Genomic DNA, 13,352 nt, shown 5'->3' with positions numbered 1-13,352 from the left:
AGCCTTGTTTTTGGTTGTCAAGTGGTAATTCACACAGTGTTAGGAGTCTTTAAAGGGGATAGTGAAGCGGTCAAGCTAGGGGATTCCCTCCTATTATATAATGGTGCGTAGAGTGAGGGGACAACAGGCAGCTTATAGTATTAAGATATAATAGTAACTCTATAAAATCCATATCCTACCTAAGAATATGCAGACCTGCTGCTTGGCGGCCACCTCTAGGGTGTCCCTATTCTCTCCTAATAATATATGTTGCAGATAACAGGTAGCCATTATTAACCGAGGAGGTATTCAAGGTATTCATTAGAGTCCAGCCATTCTGATGCTGGCAATGCGTCGAACTGTAGCTCTGCATCGAAAACCATCCCGTCTGTACGGATAGTAGAGCCGTTGAGCGGATTGGTTGTGTATAGGCAGGTTTGATCACTAAATTATGCCGCCTTGCGAAACTCTCAGAAACAGCATCTACTGTATAACCCCAGTATAGAAGCGCATTGACAGCAATATCGTTAATTGTTCCTGGGACTTCGTAACACATCATACTGTTAATCCTGGGCTTACTTTGCTGCCAGGCGATTGGTAGCATGATGATGGAAGCACTTTTGCCCACTATCCCAACTAAAAAGTTTTTCCCTATGACATTGATATATAACATGGTATCTTTATCGTCCTGCCATCTTTCTAACTGGCCCAACCAGTCGGGCTCGTCGAGCTTGAGCCAAGCGATCCTGTTCGTAAAATCGCTATCATTATCGAATAGATCGTACATTTCCGCTAATAAATCCTGAGCAGCAGGTGCTAGTACTTATCGCTCTAAATAACAACAGGGATAATGTCTTGCAACAACCTCTGGGAGCAGATTAGGATAGTTAATGGTTGGCGAAAAGATTGAATTTTCAGGGAACAGACTACCGCGTGAAGAAAATAGGGATAGGGAGGGGTAAAGGGGTAAGAGTTGAAATATGCCTTGCGAGCGGCCTTACATCAACGAAATTCGCTAGGCTAGACCCCGACTCTATAATAGGCATGTTTAACACTGGGTTAATTGTACAAAGTGTAAATTATCAATTTATTGCCCAGGCAGCGCTCATGTTAGATTATTGCAACAGAATCATGGTGGATAGAGTACCCGAACTAGTACGGGTGAATATCGCAAGTATGACGGACAGGATAGGAATCCCCCTTTTAGCCCAACGTATTGCCCTCGGTCCAGACTATGAGGCTTTTATATTCCGCAAATTTGACCAGCTCAGCGCACGAAATCTCCTCCACCTAGAGAGCAGACTTGGGTATCTCGAGTATAAACTAGACCAAGCGGATAGGCAAGCTGAACATGGACTAGATAATGAAACACGCCGTTCTATCCGAGCCTGGGAGGCCTTCGAGGAGAATGCAAAGGATAAAGATCGTCCAGGGCATGCTTGGATGAAGATAGTAGAGGAAGTTACCTAGTAAAACGCTGAGAGAATATCGTGAGATGAACTTCACAGTGTGAGTTATATCAGCTGATAGTCAACGATAGAAGAAGCATTGCTGCGTCAAAACCAAATAGCGGCGCTCGAAGGACCCAGGAAACGGGCTTTAGATGTTGTATGCGATCAGTCTTATATAAATGTATATGACTCTTTCGGGAACAAGTCTAGTCGACGGCCCATCCTAGCGGGCCTCTCCGAGAAACGGCTTTCCGAACATAATCATCGAGATCTTGCCGCTCTTAGACGGACGCCTGATAAGGATCTCCTCTCACGATTCTTACAAGATCATTGGATGTTTAAGGTGCCACTAACACGACTCCTATTTATGTAATATGCTAACAGCTAGAGACGACAGAAATCACTGATGGGGCCGAGCATATCAATGAGAATCATGTTGCTTGGGCAACAGCCACAATTAGCACTGTCGTGGCAGCCTCCTGCTTGGAGCTATAGTACTTCTGAGTCTTCTAACTCAAAAGAACGCACAGCTGGGTGTCATTGCCATGTTCACGGTGCTCTTTGCAGCCAGTGTTGGAGTCTTGACGAATGCACGAATGGCAGAGATATTCGCCTCAACGGCTGCGTATGCCACTCTACTTGTTGTGTTTATATCATCATCGCCGTCAAATCCAGGGATGGGGATCTGTACTTGTGTACCTACACACTAAGTTTAACTACTGCTATACCAAGACACTAGCAATATGCCCTGGGATGCGAAAGCGACGTTGGTTAGTACCTGACCATAGTAACCCTCACTAACTTATATATCTACATGAGTAAATCTTCTGGCCCCTTCTTGACGAACATTGTATACGGGATAGCAACGATATTGAGCTAACAATTGCCAACCATCTTACATTTAAATTTACAAAGACGCGGCCTTTAGAGGTGCCGTTAGGCAGCTTCGACTCCTAAAGCCATGACAATACTGTATCACTATATGCTATACAGGACTTAGATCTTATATTTAGGCCAGGTTAGGTACCTCTAGACACCTACGGATCTTTGGCATTGACGCAACTAGGTAGTATATAGGTAGGCATTTAAGAACACGGTAGTTTTTATGCATTTACTAAATGGTAGGAGGTATCTAATACAATTACGACCATATATAAGTTATGGTAATAAAATGCCTTTCGTTAACTTTGTCTTACTACTTCGGACTCCTTTACTACCTAGGCACTTTCCAAGACGTTTCTCATGTACTCAACCCGCCCCTCAAGTCTACCAATTCAATATGAAATTCCTCTGTTTGTATGGAATGGGAACTAATTCGACCGTGCTCGAGTTCCAATTAGCTCCCATTATTGTGAATATCGACCCTTCGCACAAGTTCGTCTACGTCGACGGTTTGGTGCAGTGCAAAGCTGCGGAAGGGATTGAGGGCATCTTCCAGCCGCCTTTCTACTGTTATCACGGTATGCCGACGCCGAATGATCTTTAAGCCGCTTTTGACTATATATGCCAAGTCATAGAAGATGAGGGTCCCCTTCAATGGCGTCATCGGGTTCTCTCAAGGTGCTGCTTTGGCCGCATCTTTGCTCCTTAGTCGCCAAGAGACAGAGCCGAACCCCCCCGGATCTATTTCGAATAGCCGTGGTCATCTCTTCAATCCTACCGTTCGATCTCGAGAACGACCTAAATACTGAGAGTCATAAAGATATTACTTTTCCTGATTCTGACATTGTCGAGATTGAATTAAGCTATCTTGAAGGGTTCGTGGAATCGGTCCAATTCTCCGCCCCCGTCGACGAATCCTCATCTAAGATTGGAATTCTTCGCCGATATAGTACCGGTATGGTTAAAAGCAAGATACGGATTCCTACAGTACACATAATAGGTGAAGGGGACCTGTTTAAACCTGCTTCGGTAGATTTTTGCTCGGGGAAGGCGAGTGTTGTCAACCATTCTCTTGGCCATAGACTTCTACGAGATGCTGGTTTCTCTCGCCGCTGGGGGATAGTAGATACTGTAGTTATATTAAAGTCTAAAACTTAGAATGTTTCTCGTCTCCCTTATGTATTATATTAGTTGATATGCAAATGCTGTATGTCCCAATTTCGACCCAGATCCCGATTCGGTCTCGCTTAAGTCATTACATAACTTTCATGACCATCCTTCCCGTTCATGAGTGTTATCTTATTTAGTCACTTAGCTTTCATTATGTATGCGACAAGATACACACTATAAAGAAATATCGTCGCCACTAAACTACCTATAAATAATCTCTTCGATTGGGGCGAGAAGCAACTAGGTAAGCAGGTATGGGTAAGCGATTCGCCTATACCTAGAGCAGATTAAGAGCAGGTTGAACATAGGTTTGGTCGTGTATTTGGATCTTTCTAAAAGTTGACGTTGTCTGTTAAGTTAGAGATGGATTTATTTTTCAGACAGCTACTTGTCGCCATAATGCATCTCTCCCGAAAAGGTGCAAGTCAAAAGCAACTACCGGGTTCTAATAACAAGGCCGCCACGTTTATAATCCCGGCGGCCAAGCGTGAGGCGGCCAATCGCATCCGTCCAACTGCGCCTACCGAGTGCGAGCTTCAGTTACGCAAGTGTGCGAGTCCGAGTCAACAGCAGACGCGCGCACAGCCCCAAGATGGCGCCAAATTTCTACGCGGCCTTCCAATAGCAGCCGCTTTGATAATAACGCTCCACCGAAACAAGGAAACATACAAGACTGCCTGTTCTTCCCCAGTGGAATCGTAGGATGATTGTAGATGGCGGCTTATGTCACTAAAATCTACGCGACGGCGTAGTAGGTTTCGAGCTGTAGTTGATATGATATAGTCGGTGGAATTGACTTCCGGCTCGTGCATTCAAATAGTTGAGGCGATGGCAACGGAGTGGAAGATCTTATAAATGTAGACTACTGTACTCTCGTTTGATAACAAATGTTCCGGTGTAACTATACTGAACAATAATTACTCCTTTTCCGATATTAATCTAGTATTCTCATTCATCAGGTTTATTTTCATCTCAACACATTTTTTCTGTCCTTTGACCCCCTATTATCATAGGCCTTAGTCCTCTATTTAAAATGTCTGGGTCTCTACCTCCTGGTGTCATCACCTTCGGACCCGATGCTACCTGCACGCTAGATACCTGTCCGATCGAATGGACTGTTTACGGATACCGGCCTTCTCTGGCCGCTAACATTACCTTTATAGCCCTCTTCGGCCTTGGGGGAATTATACACGCAATCTTTGGCTTCAGACGGAAGACATGGTGGTTCATGGGCTGTATGATCGTCTGTTCTATCAACGCCTGCATCGGGTATGGCGGTCGTGTCTGGCTATACTATGAACCATTTAGTTTCAATGCGTTCCTGATGCAGATGAGTAAGTGGACCTAGTGTCCTCATTCCTTTCTAGTAATCTCATGCTAAACCTCGCAATAGTTTGCATCACGATTGGGCCTGTGGTATGTAACACCGTTGGTTCTTTTTCTCCGTTCTATTTGGCTTGATTCCGGAGCTAGTATTTTCTTGTTAAGCTTATCGAGGAATCATCGCTCCCGAGACATGCCTGGTCTCTTGAATTGTTCATTAAAAATGCAGCTATTGACTCTTATTACAGTGGTATTGTGCTGCTACCTACGTGATCCTCGGCCAAACGTAAGTTAGCCTTGAGTCTCCTATATGGTCAACTTGGGTAACTAACTTGAACCTCCGTCACACAGTATCACATACTTTGCACCATCTCTTAGTCGTGTAAAGCCAATTTTCTTCTATTTTGGATTTGTTACTTGCGACATCATATCCCTTGCATTGCAAGCCGCTGGAGGGGCTTTATCAAGCACGTCCAGTGGATCAAACCACGTTGGAACCGACCTTGCTCTCGCAGGCCTAGCTTTCCAAGTCGCAACTATTGTCACTTTCTGCAGTTTCCTTCTCGACTTCATCATTCGGTATTTTCGATCCCCACAAGGACGCAAGGCAGTTGCTATCATCGGCCTCCGATTGAAGATCTTCTTTGGATTCATGTTCCTTGCCATGCTCTTAACTGTCGTGAGAAGCGTGTATCGCCTTGTTGAGCTGCATGAGGGGTATAGCGGCGAATTGATTAGGGAGGAAGGTTTGTTTATTGGCTTGGAAGGAGTGTAAGTATGTTTCTGCCTCTTCGATTATGGAAGGCTAACATCCATGTAGGCTCGTTGTCGTGTCGTTCTACTGCTTATCCATAGGTCACCCTGGGTTAGTGTTCAAGGAGAGCACTAAGGAGAGCCTCGCAGCTAGTAGTGAGGATGACGTGGAGTTGTAATGGGTACTTGCAGTTGCTATTTACGTGCTATATGCGAATTAATGCCATGTCAGTGTGTGAGAGTGAAGATACCACTGAGTTACAAATATGAGTCAGTTCAAAGGGGCATTATAATATAGGTAGGCAGGACATTCCTATTAGCCTTTGCTATTCTTTGGTCATAGGGATGGCTTATAGATAGAATCCGCATTATGTGACGATATTATCATTTTGTAAAAAAATGGAATTAGTACTTAAATACTATATTATCATTTTGTAAAAAAATGGAATTAGTACTTAAATACTATATTATCCCTTGGTTTATGATGTAAGATCGATTATACAACTGCGAAGTTCATTTCGTCTGTCTTGCACCGAACATCTATACATGTTACGTGATTTTAAGCTCGCCAATTCCTACCTACCAACCCTCTAAGGTAAACCATGCCCCTATAGCTTAGTTAAGATACCTAGGTACACTTCGTAGAAGAAAGAAATATTTCTCTCTGGGAACAATTGCATTGTCAATCGGTGGCTTTGTTTCGTGCTCTTCTAACATTTCTTCAACGCTTTTGTATTGCGTGGGAATGATAGTCAGCATAATAAGAGTGTTTCATATAGTTTACTGAGTACCTTTTTTTTCAAACCCGGATTCAAGGTCAAGTATAATGCGTTTTTGGTGTATTAATCTCACTCTTTGTTAATCAGGCAATGAATTATAAGAAATGAGTTCACTATTAAATCGTGTCGAGGACCTATATTAAAATTGATAGATAAGAGTCTACTCTAGCATCACACCACTTTAGCAATCATCGAATCGTAACGGCTAGATTTATATTAGAGTCTAGCAGTGATTATAACCTCATCTTCAACCGTCATAAACCCCTTAGGAACTATGAATAACGACATGTCTGGGCCCTCCCAGGAGGACAAGGTTCCCCAGGAAAACGAGGTTTCTCAAGAAGACAAGGTCTACCAGGAAGACAAGGTATACAATACGGTTCGCAGATTGCACGAAAACCGCGTGGCTATGTTCAATGCCCGCAGCCAAAGAGTTACATCCTCCAATCACCCCAAGGAGGAGGAGGAGAAGAGTCCTTACAAGGCGTCCGGTACCGGCGGGGACACCTTCATGGGGAGCAATGAACCCTCTAGTAAGTAATACAAACAAGATATGAAAATACAACGTAGTTGAAGCAGGTGGAGGAGGGTGTTTTGATCCTAGATTCCATGGCACAAGGTACAGTTCCTGTCAGGATTTATACCCTTTGATAGATGTCATACACAGAGTGAGTGCCTATGATAGGTAGATCAGGTAGTAGATAGTATTGAACTAGTAACGCCTGGCATTCTATCCTCTTACGAGGGCGCTGCGCGCCCCTTATATAGTAGATAGACCCCTGTAGCTACCCCTAACCCACTTATACCCTGACAGTTCCCCCCAGGAAAGTGCAATCCAGGAGCCAGGTTCCGAAGGTAGCTCTCCCCTAATAGGCTTTAATAATAAAAATATTTATTGGAAAAAACTCTTTTTAATATTGTGATCTATGTTGGCAATAAGTGTACGTAGTAAAGATTGGAAGTTGTGGATGAGTACCTCTTAAAGCTGACATAGCCGTATTTATTTCTTCGTGTATAGCCACGCTATGGCTTGTTTTTCTGTGTTTTACTTGTAGGATATTGTAATGAAATCCGTATTGCAGTTTCTATTACTTCGTAATATGAGCACTGCCGTAAATTATACTCTATGGTTATGACTAGGTTCCTCCCCGAAGCTTGGTTTCTCTTATGATAGATCCATCGCGTTCGATGAGGCTTGGCGTAAAAGTGTAGGGTTGCCTGCAAAGCTGTCCTTCCCAAGGTGCCTGTTTAGAAACTCCACCACATCGTCCATCCCAGTCGGCGAATGGAACCAGTGTCCTCCGTTGGGATATTCTTTCCATTCAACCTGTGCACCAAATCCAAGTAATGTATCTCGCAAGCCTCGGCCATTCTGAACCAGGACGAGCGGGTCATCGACGCAGTGCTCGAGCAACACAGGCGTGTTTTGTATGACATAGCCGTGGTCCGGGACACTTTCCAAACCGAGAGCGTTTCTAATGCCGGCTAAGCTACGACCGGCAAACGGGCATCGGCACGAGAATCCAACAAAGGCCCCGAGCCTCCCTCCCCCTGCCGGGGGCACATCCAGGTTGAACAGGACATGCGCGCTCGTCGCACCGCCCATGCTAATGCCCGCCAACACCACGCGATCCCAGCGGCCCCCAAGCAAAGCGGCCTCATCGGCAAGGATGCGGCGGATAGCGGGCACTACTTCTTTAAGCCCGACGGCCTGTAGGTCCTCGTTCGCCGCAAAATCGCGCACATCCCACACGTCGAACCATTGCGGCCACGTCTCAGGCGAGCTGGCGCACTTACGTGTCGGGGCTTGGGGAAATACCCAACGAAATGGCGGAAATGCGTCTGCAAGAGTGCGACCGCGCGAGTCGCGAGAGTGAGCTAGTGAGGCTGCAAAGTTGCGCGGGTTGTCGCCGCGGCCGTGTAGAAATACGACGGTGTGGGTATGCGGCTTCGAAGGCGCTACAGTTATGAAGGGTATATTTATGGCTGTCATTATGAAAAAGAAGGACGAGAGAGTACCTAGTTAGACTGAATATTTTGATATATACGTGCACCTAGTTTGCCTGCCTGGTAGGTTAGATACCTGTTAAAGACTTATTATGTAGTTAAAGACTAGGGAAATGTAGGGTCGAGATTCATTGGCAGTCGCCAACACCGGACGCTACCAAGGCAGGTTATATACCCCCCCAAATAATAGGTAGGTACCTAGATATTGTATGCAAAATGTTTTGGTTTTCATTAATCTACCTAGACTCTAGACCCCATCCCCGCTCTCCCAGCTCATCTTCTCAACGTAGAGTTGAGGTAAATAGTTTCCAAACTCGGCAAACACTTTATAAATCATGTCCTTGTATCGTCGCGTCCATCTAAATCCCTCGAACATTGCTTTTGTGTAATCCCAGTACTCGGGGTAATACCCCGCAAATTCCCAATCTACGATCCCCGTCACGCTCCAGCTGATGCTTCCATCTAATTGTAGACTCTGGTCAACCAAGATGTTACGCGGGTTAAGATCCACATGCGTGAACACAATTTTATTGCCACGGCGAGCAGGGTCGTCTGAGAATCTTAGCATCTGACTGAATGCTGCCTCGTCCTCAAAAGGACCAACAGGGGCCGCACCATTAATGCGGGGATCCCTGCACGCTTCGCCCAGAGTGTTGCATATGGCCTTGTCTGAGTTGGTCGACTGGGGAATATCTCTTAGCTGGGATACATAGTCCTTGAGCTGAATTACAATTCGTTCTATATCTCTTTCCGAGAGAACCTTTTCACAGCGTGATAACGGAAAACCAGGGACTCTCGTCATGAGGAGATAAGATGTAGGCCAGGAGGACGGGTCATTTATATTTGCTTGCTCATCAACCATGTCAAGTGCTTTTGGGGCCGGGATTAAGGTATGTTGGCGGACCACCTTCAGCGCATTGAACTCGTTGCGGGAGCAGTCAACTTCTGTATTCCACTTCAAGTACAACCCGAAAGGCAATCTCTGGACGGGGGCGTAATCATTGGATCGCCCGTATAAACGTTCTCCAAGCTTTTGCAATACCCTATAACAAAATATTCTGATTTTTGAGGGGACTAGGCGCCAGACCGTGAAGAAAGAGGCCACGAACACACTGAAAAGACACCAACGATTTTGCAGCGTTATGTTTGAGCGCATTACCGAAAGACCGGGTTGAGGTAGGGTTTCCAATGAAAGTCTTTTGTGGAGATCGAGATATTGAATGCTTTTGCATAGTCGAGCCTGGGAGCCGACGAAGCGGGGGTCAGCCTTGATGATGCCCGATCGTGAATGGTCACCCAATAATGGACGTGTGCCATCGACCTCGATTAGGTCCTCTGGTCCAATAGGGACTTGTTCGACTTCATACTGTTGCAAACTGTTAAACGAAAGTATAAGTGGGAGTCACCAGTCGCAACTCACCTCAATCATGGATGGGTACAACCTGTTTAACCTGACAAGTCCCGAAGCAAATGCTTTGGCTGCGGACTTTCGGACTAGCCAGTGGTTATAATAAGGTGATACGGGATCTCTTACATAGGATATCCACCAATCCCGGTAAGGCGGTCCAAAGAAAGCACCAAGCATGTCGAAGATGCCGGCCTGTCAAGATAGATCGTTAGCATTTCCATCGTGGTAGCTAGCTTCAAGAGTGGTAGATATACCTTGTCTGCAGTCCACCCAGACGGAATCAAGAGAATCGGCGCGACGATAAGGGGATCACGCAACGTGCCAACTTTCCCAGTCACGCAACACTTTCCGCCATCTCGTCTTGCGATAGCATGCTTTTCGGTATCATTAGGCTCTGGTGGAGCACGACCATTTTTGGTAACTATGGCTGTCAGACCGGTGGCAGAACAAACCGAAGGAATGAACTTACTGGACTCGATGATATAAGACCAATCATCCACTAATGAAGAAGCCTCACCACGCTGCAACCTATCTTTCATATACTGTGCGGCTAATGCAGGATCGAGAGCCTCGGAGATAAACAATTGAAGTAGTGGACCCAATGGATATGGCAGCCCTGTACTTTCAATAAGTGACAGCGTGCTCCTCACTAGGTCATTAGGAGCGGCCATGCTAAAAATAAGCCAGCTAGATTGCGAGAAATAACAGCCAAGGAAGATGTAATGTTTATGATAACTTCAAAGAATGTTGGCTTAGAGGTTTGACGATCAAGATAATTCCTGAGTTTAAATAGGTCATCAGGTATATCGAATTATTTTCCATGTGAAAATCAAAGTGTTAATGTCAGGAATATTGAGGCTATGGTCAAATCATCAGGGATTGTAATTGTAACGAAGCGCGCGCTTAACGTGCCGAACGAAATATGCCGAGCAAATCGGGCCGCCGCTTTCGCCATCATCGTAACCCGATAGACAAACAGCAATCCGGAAGTATTAGCCTATCTGCGAAGCGATTACGGTGTATAAAAAAGAATATTGAAAAGGTTAAAGGATCAAGGAGTTTCACGAAATCAACTCCTAAAACCAAAGTTCTTGTGGTGCCCCGTGTGGTTGCCTTGGTTAGTGGATTATCTTCTAATTTACTTGCACTGTGTTACCCGAAAAAGACAGCTGAACGTTGCTTGCCGCCCGATTCACAAGTCGGACCGGTCCGGTCTAGTTGGTACGCCTTACCAGCTTTGACCAGTCTTGCTAGCATTACGCAGCTCAGCCATTATTAACCAATTATGCCTCGTGTCTTATTGTTCATCACACAATCTAGCACATTGTTGGTGATTGAAAGTGTTCGGTTGATCCAACGGACCAACCTGCAGTTTCAGGAGCTTCTTGAAATAAAAAATCATCTCCGTTATACATGCACTAAGCCTAAATGCCAAGATACCTACCTAGGAGGTAGTTAACTACCAACAGAGATATTCATATTGCCTCGAATTGCTGGGAAAGGGTATATAAGTTGACTGTAATCCGGCTGCGGTGTAAGAATGGAATCGAATAAGCATCTCTCACAATCAAAAGTATACAATTTCTACAACTCTTATATACAGTCCTGTCTTTTCAAGTTTTCTTGATAGTATCATATACTCCTCAGACTTTGAAGATTTTATTTTCTTTCTATCAAAAAAGGACCCTCGAACTTTTTCTTCTACAACATGTCATCCAAGATATCAAAAAACTGCCTATACATTACCCTCCAGTACCTTAACCAAGTTAACGGACAGAATAAATATGCAAGTCTTAGTCGAATCAAAGCATTTTTAGTGTATAGTTCTAACAGTTGGCACAGCACTGGGGCTTATTCATCTGCGAAACCTCAAATTCATCTGGGGTTCTTCTACACGCCTCCGACAATGGTAGACGTAACATGGACCTTCGCCTAGAGGAACGCCAAAATGCCGAACCAGCCCGATCCTCAACCATGGTTGTAGTCCTCAAGATTGCAGATTCGCCTGGTATAGACATCCTTAGGCAGTGCGCTGCGTCTGTCCACCTGATGGATCCTCGGTACCTCCCTCAAGGAGAGAATGAGTGGACCTGCCGCGTCTGGGTCAAGGAAGTTCTTAATTCTTTACATAAGTACCGCTATATTGAACTTCCTATGGACGTTGGTTAGTAACGAGAGCGATGTGTCGTATTTTAGACTTGCTAATGTGTCTCACAGATTCAATCGAGCAGCACTGCCAGTACATGGCCGACAGCAACATCTGGTACACGGGCAGTGCGAAGGTTTTCAATGATCTGAATTGGATGACTACGAGTATCTCAAGTACAGGCACATATTCAGCTCCCAGCGCTAGCTATGGTGGTAGTTATTACGAATCATAGTCTACGGTTACCCGTTCGGCCGGTGACAGTTACTATGGATCGTCGTCTACGGCGACTGATCAATCCAACAGTCGTTATTACGACTATAACCTTACGGGTTCAAGATCCTACTACTGATCTATCTATATGTACCTATACTTATCTATGGGCGATGATGTCGTTTTGTTTTATTACCTAACACTGGATGTTGGAGCGAACTTGAAGATGGAGGATTTGTTTTGCCGTGAGAGGGGCATTTGCTATTTCATAGAGGTACTGTGTATCTAGGTAGTCTTTGCATAGGTATTCATTTTTGCTTTTTAAATCTTAGACCTTAATCTGTGGCGTCAATAATCGTTTTAGTGCTCGACGTCTAGTGTCAGGGTATAAGTAGGTTAGGGGTAGCTACAGGGGTATATGTACTATACAAGAGGCGCACAGCGCCCTCGTAAGAAGGTAGAAGGCCAGGCGTTACTGGTTCAATACTATCTACAACCTGATCTATTTATCCTGACACTCACTCTGTATATGACAACTATCAAGGGTATAAACTATCTGATATCTAGCCGATATTAGTATTCAAAGATTATGTTCAGAGGAGTGAAGCCGGGTCTTGCTAGATGTCACAGGCGTTGGGGTATACAAACAGAGGTCATTTACAGACTACAGTTTAAGATGTTTCTATGTTTCTATGTTGTGAAGGTATAATTTGCATGAAAGATAAAAGATTGCCAAGATGGGTTTTTAAGACAGGTTTTCATGAAATATATACTCTCATAAGTGATTATCGATGATATTTAACTTTGCAAACCCTTACTTACTGTGGATTCTCATTCATAAATCTCCTTTCTGATGTTCCAACCTTTTTTATTTTGGTTGTTGGCCGATGATTATGAGTGCTGACTAAGCGCCCTCCCTTCTTTCCCCGAGCCGCTGAATCGCATCTCCTTTCTGAAACAGGAGTTGCGAATCTCAGTGCATTGCATTCCTTAATGAATCTTATTTTTCCTTATGTCTACCTCAATACAATTTTTACACTGGCTTAATTCGGCCTTCAAATTTTGATCGGGCACTTGGGGGAAGAGTTTGCCTATATAAAAATGAGAAAGGGGTGCTCCGCGGAGATATCTCGTCCGGAGAAGGATCCACTTATTCGGCATTCGGGAGACCGAGTGAGGGAGCACCCGTGTTACAGTGTTACTTGGGCCAGCGCGTTGGACTGATCCATTTTGGGAATTTT

At 44.8% G+C, this 13,352-nt stretch overlaps 5 protein-coding genes across 5 annotated transcripts; 3 read left to right on the top strand and 2 right to left on the bottom strand.

The window, feature by feature from the left end:
- Window positions 1-1,155: 1,155 nt before the first annotated feature.
- On the top strand, window positions 1,156-2,140 carry F4817DRAFT_356862 (uncharacterized protein; the record flags this gene model as incomplete). The annotated part of the gene is made up of 3 exons (XM_049305846.1): window positions 1,156-1,405; window positions 1,520-1,773; window positions 1,892-2,140. 3 exons carry the CDS (start codon window positions 1,156-1,158, stop codon window positions 2,138-2,140), a joined length of 753 nt encoding a protein of 250 aa, XP_049161868.1.
- Window positions 2,141-2,709: 569 nt separating this feature from the next.
- F4817DRAFT_368983 (serine hydrolase FSH) lies at window positions 2,710-3,832 on the top strand (the record flags this gene model as incomplete). The annotated part of the gene is made up of 2 exons (XM_049307300.1): window positions 2,710-2,890; window positions 3,022-3,832. 2 exons carry the CDS (start codon window positions 2,710-2,712, stop codon window positions 3,468-3,470), a joined length of 630 nt encoding a protein of 209 aa, XP_049161867.1. The 3' UTR covers window positions 3,471-3,832.
- A 3,227-nt stretch (window positions 3,833-7,059) lies between these two features.
- On the bottom strand, window positions 7,060-8,511 carry F4817DRAFT_328367 (alpha/beta-hydrolase). The gene is made up of 2 exons (XM_049302145.1): window positions 7,314-8,511; window positions 7,060-7,261 (listed from the first exon to the last, which is right to left on the bottom strand). Exon 1 carries the CDS (start codon window positions 8,328-8,330, stop codon window positions 7,503-7,505), a length of 828 nt encoding a protein of 275 aa, XP_049161866.1. The 5' UTR covers window positions 8,331-8,511; the 3' UTR covers window positions 7,060-7,261; window positions 7,314-7,502.
- An 80-nt stretch (window positions 8,512-8,591) lies between these two features.
- Window positions 8,592-10,423, bottom strand: F4817DRAFT_312995 (uncharacterized protein; the record flags this gene model as incomplete). The annotated part of the gene is made up of 4 exons (XM_049300189.1): window positions 8,592-9,710; window positions 9,765-9,944; window positions 10,007-10,173; window positions 10,222-10,423. The coding sequence occupies 4 exons, from the start codon at window positions 10,421-10,423 to the stop codon at window positions 8,592-8,594; spliced, it is 1,668 nt and encodes a 555-aa protein (XP_049161865.1).
- An 823-nt stretch (window positions 10,424-11,246) lies between these two features.
- On the top strand, window positions 11,247-12,443 carry F4817DRAFT_279730 (uncharacterized protein). The gene is made up of 3 exons (XM_049299532.1): window positions 11,247-11,538; window positions 11,595-11,916; window positions 11,970-12,443. Exons 1-3 carry the CDS (start codon window positions 11,461-11,463, stop codon window positions 12,131-12,133), a joined length of 564 nt encoding a protein of 187 aa, XP_049161864.1. The 5' UTR covers window positions 11,247-11,460; the 3' UTR covers window positions 12,134-12,443.
- Window positions 12,444-13,352: the final 909 nt, after the last annotated feature.

This window comes from Daldinia loculata (genome assembly GCF_022478755.1).
Source record: "Daldinia loculata strain CBS 113971 unplaced genomic scaffold F4817scaffold_8, whole genome shotgun sequence".
NCBI lineage: Eukaryota > Fungi > Ascomycota > Sordariomycetes > Xylariales > Hypoxylaceae > Daldinia > Daldinia loculata.
The sequence above is the reverse complement of the archived record's forward strand: the minus strand, read 5'-3'. Positions and strand labels throughout refer to the sequence as shown.

Excerpts from the sequence above, each read along its gene's own strand:
- F4817DRAFT_328367 (XM_049302145.1), bottom strand. The coding sequence starts at position 8,330 with ATGACAGCCATAAATATACCCTTCATAACTGTAGCGCCTTCGAAGCCG.
- F4817DRAFT_279730 (XM_049299532.1), top strand. The coding sequence starts at position 11,461 with ATGTCATCCAAGATATCAAAAAACTGCCTATACATTACCCTCCAGTAC. Across the intron at positions 11,539-11,594 it reads TTAACGGACAGAATAAATAT|CACTGGGGCTTATTCATCTG; the intron begins GCAAGTCTTAGT and ends CAGTTGGCACAG. Across the intron at positions 11,917-11,969 it reads TGAACTTCCTATGGACGTTG|ATTCAATCGAGCAGCACTGC; the intron begins GTTAGTAACGAG and ends TGTGTCTCACAG.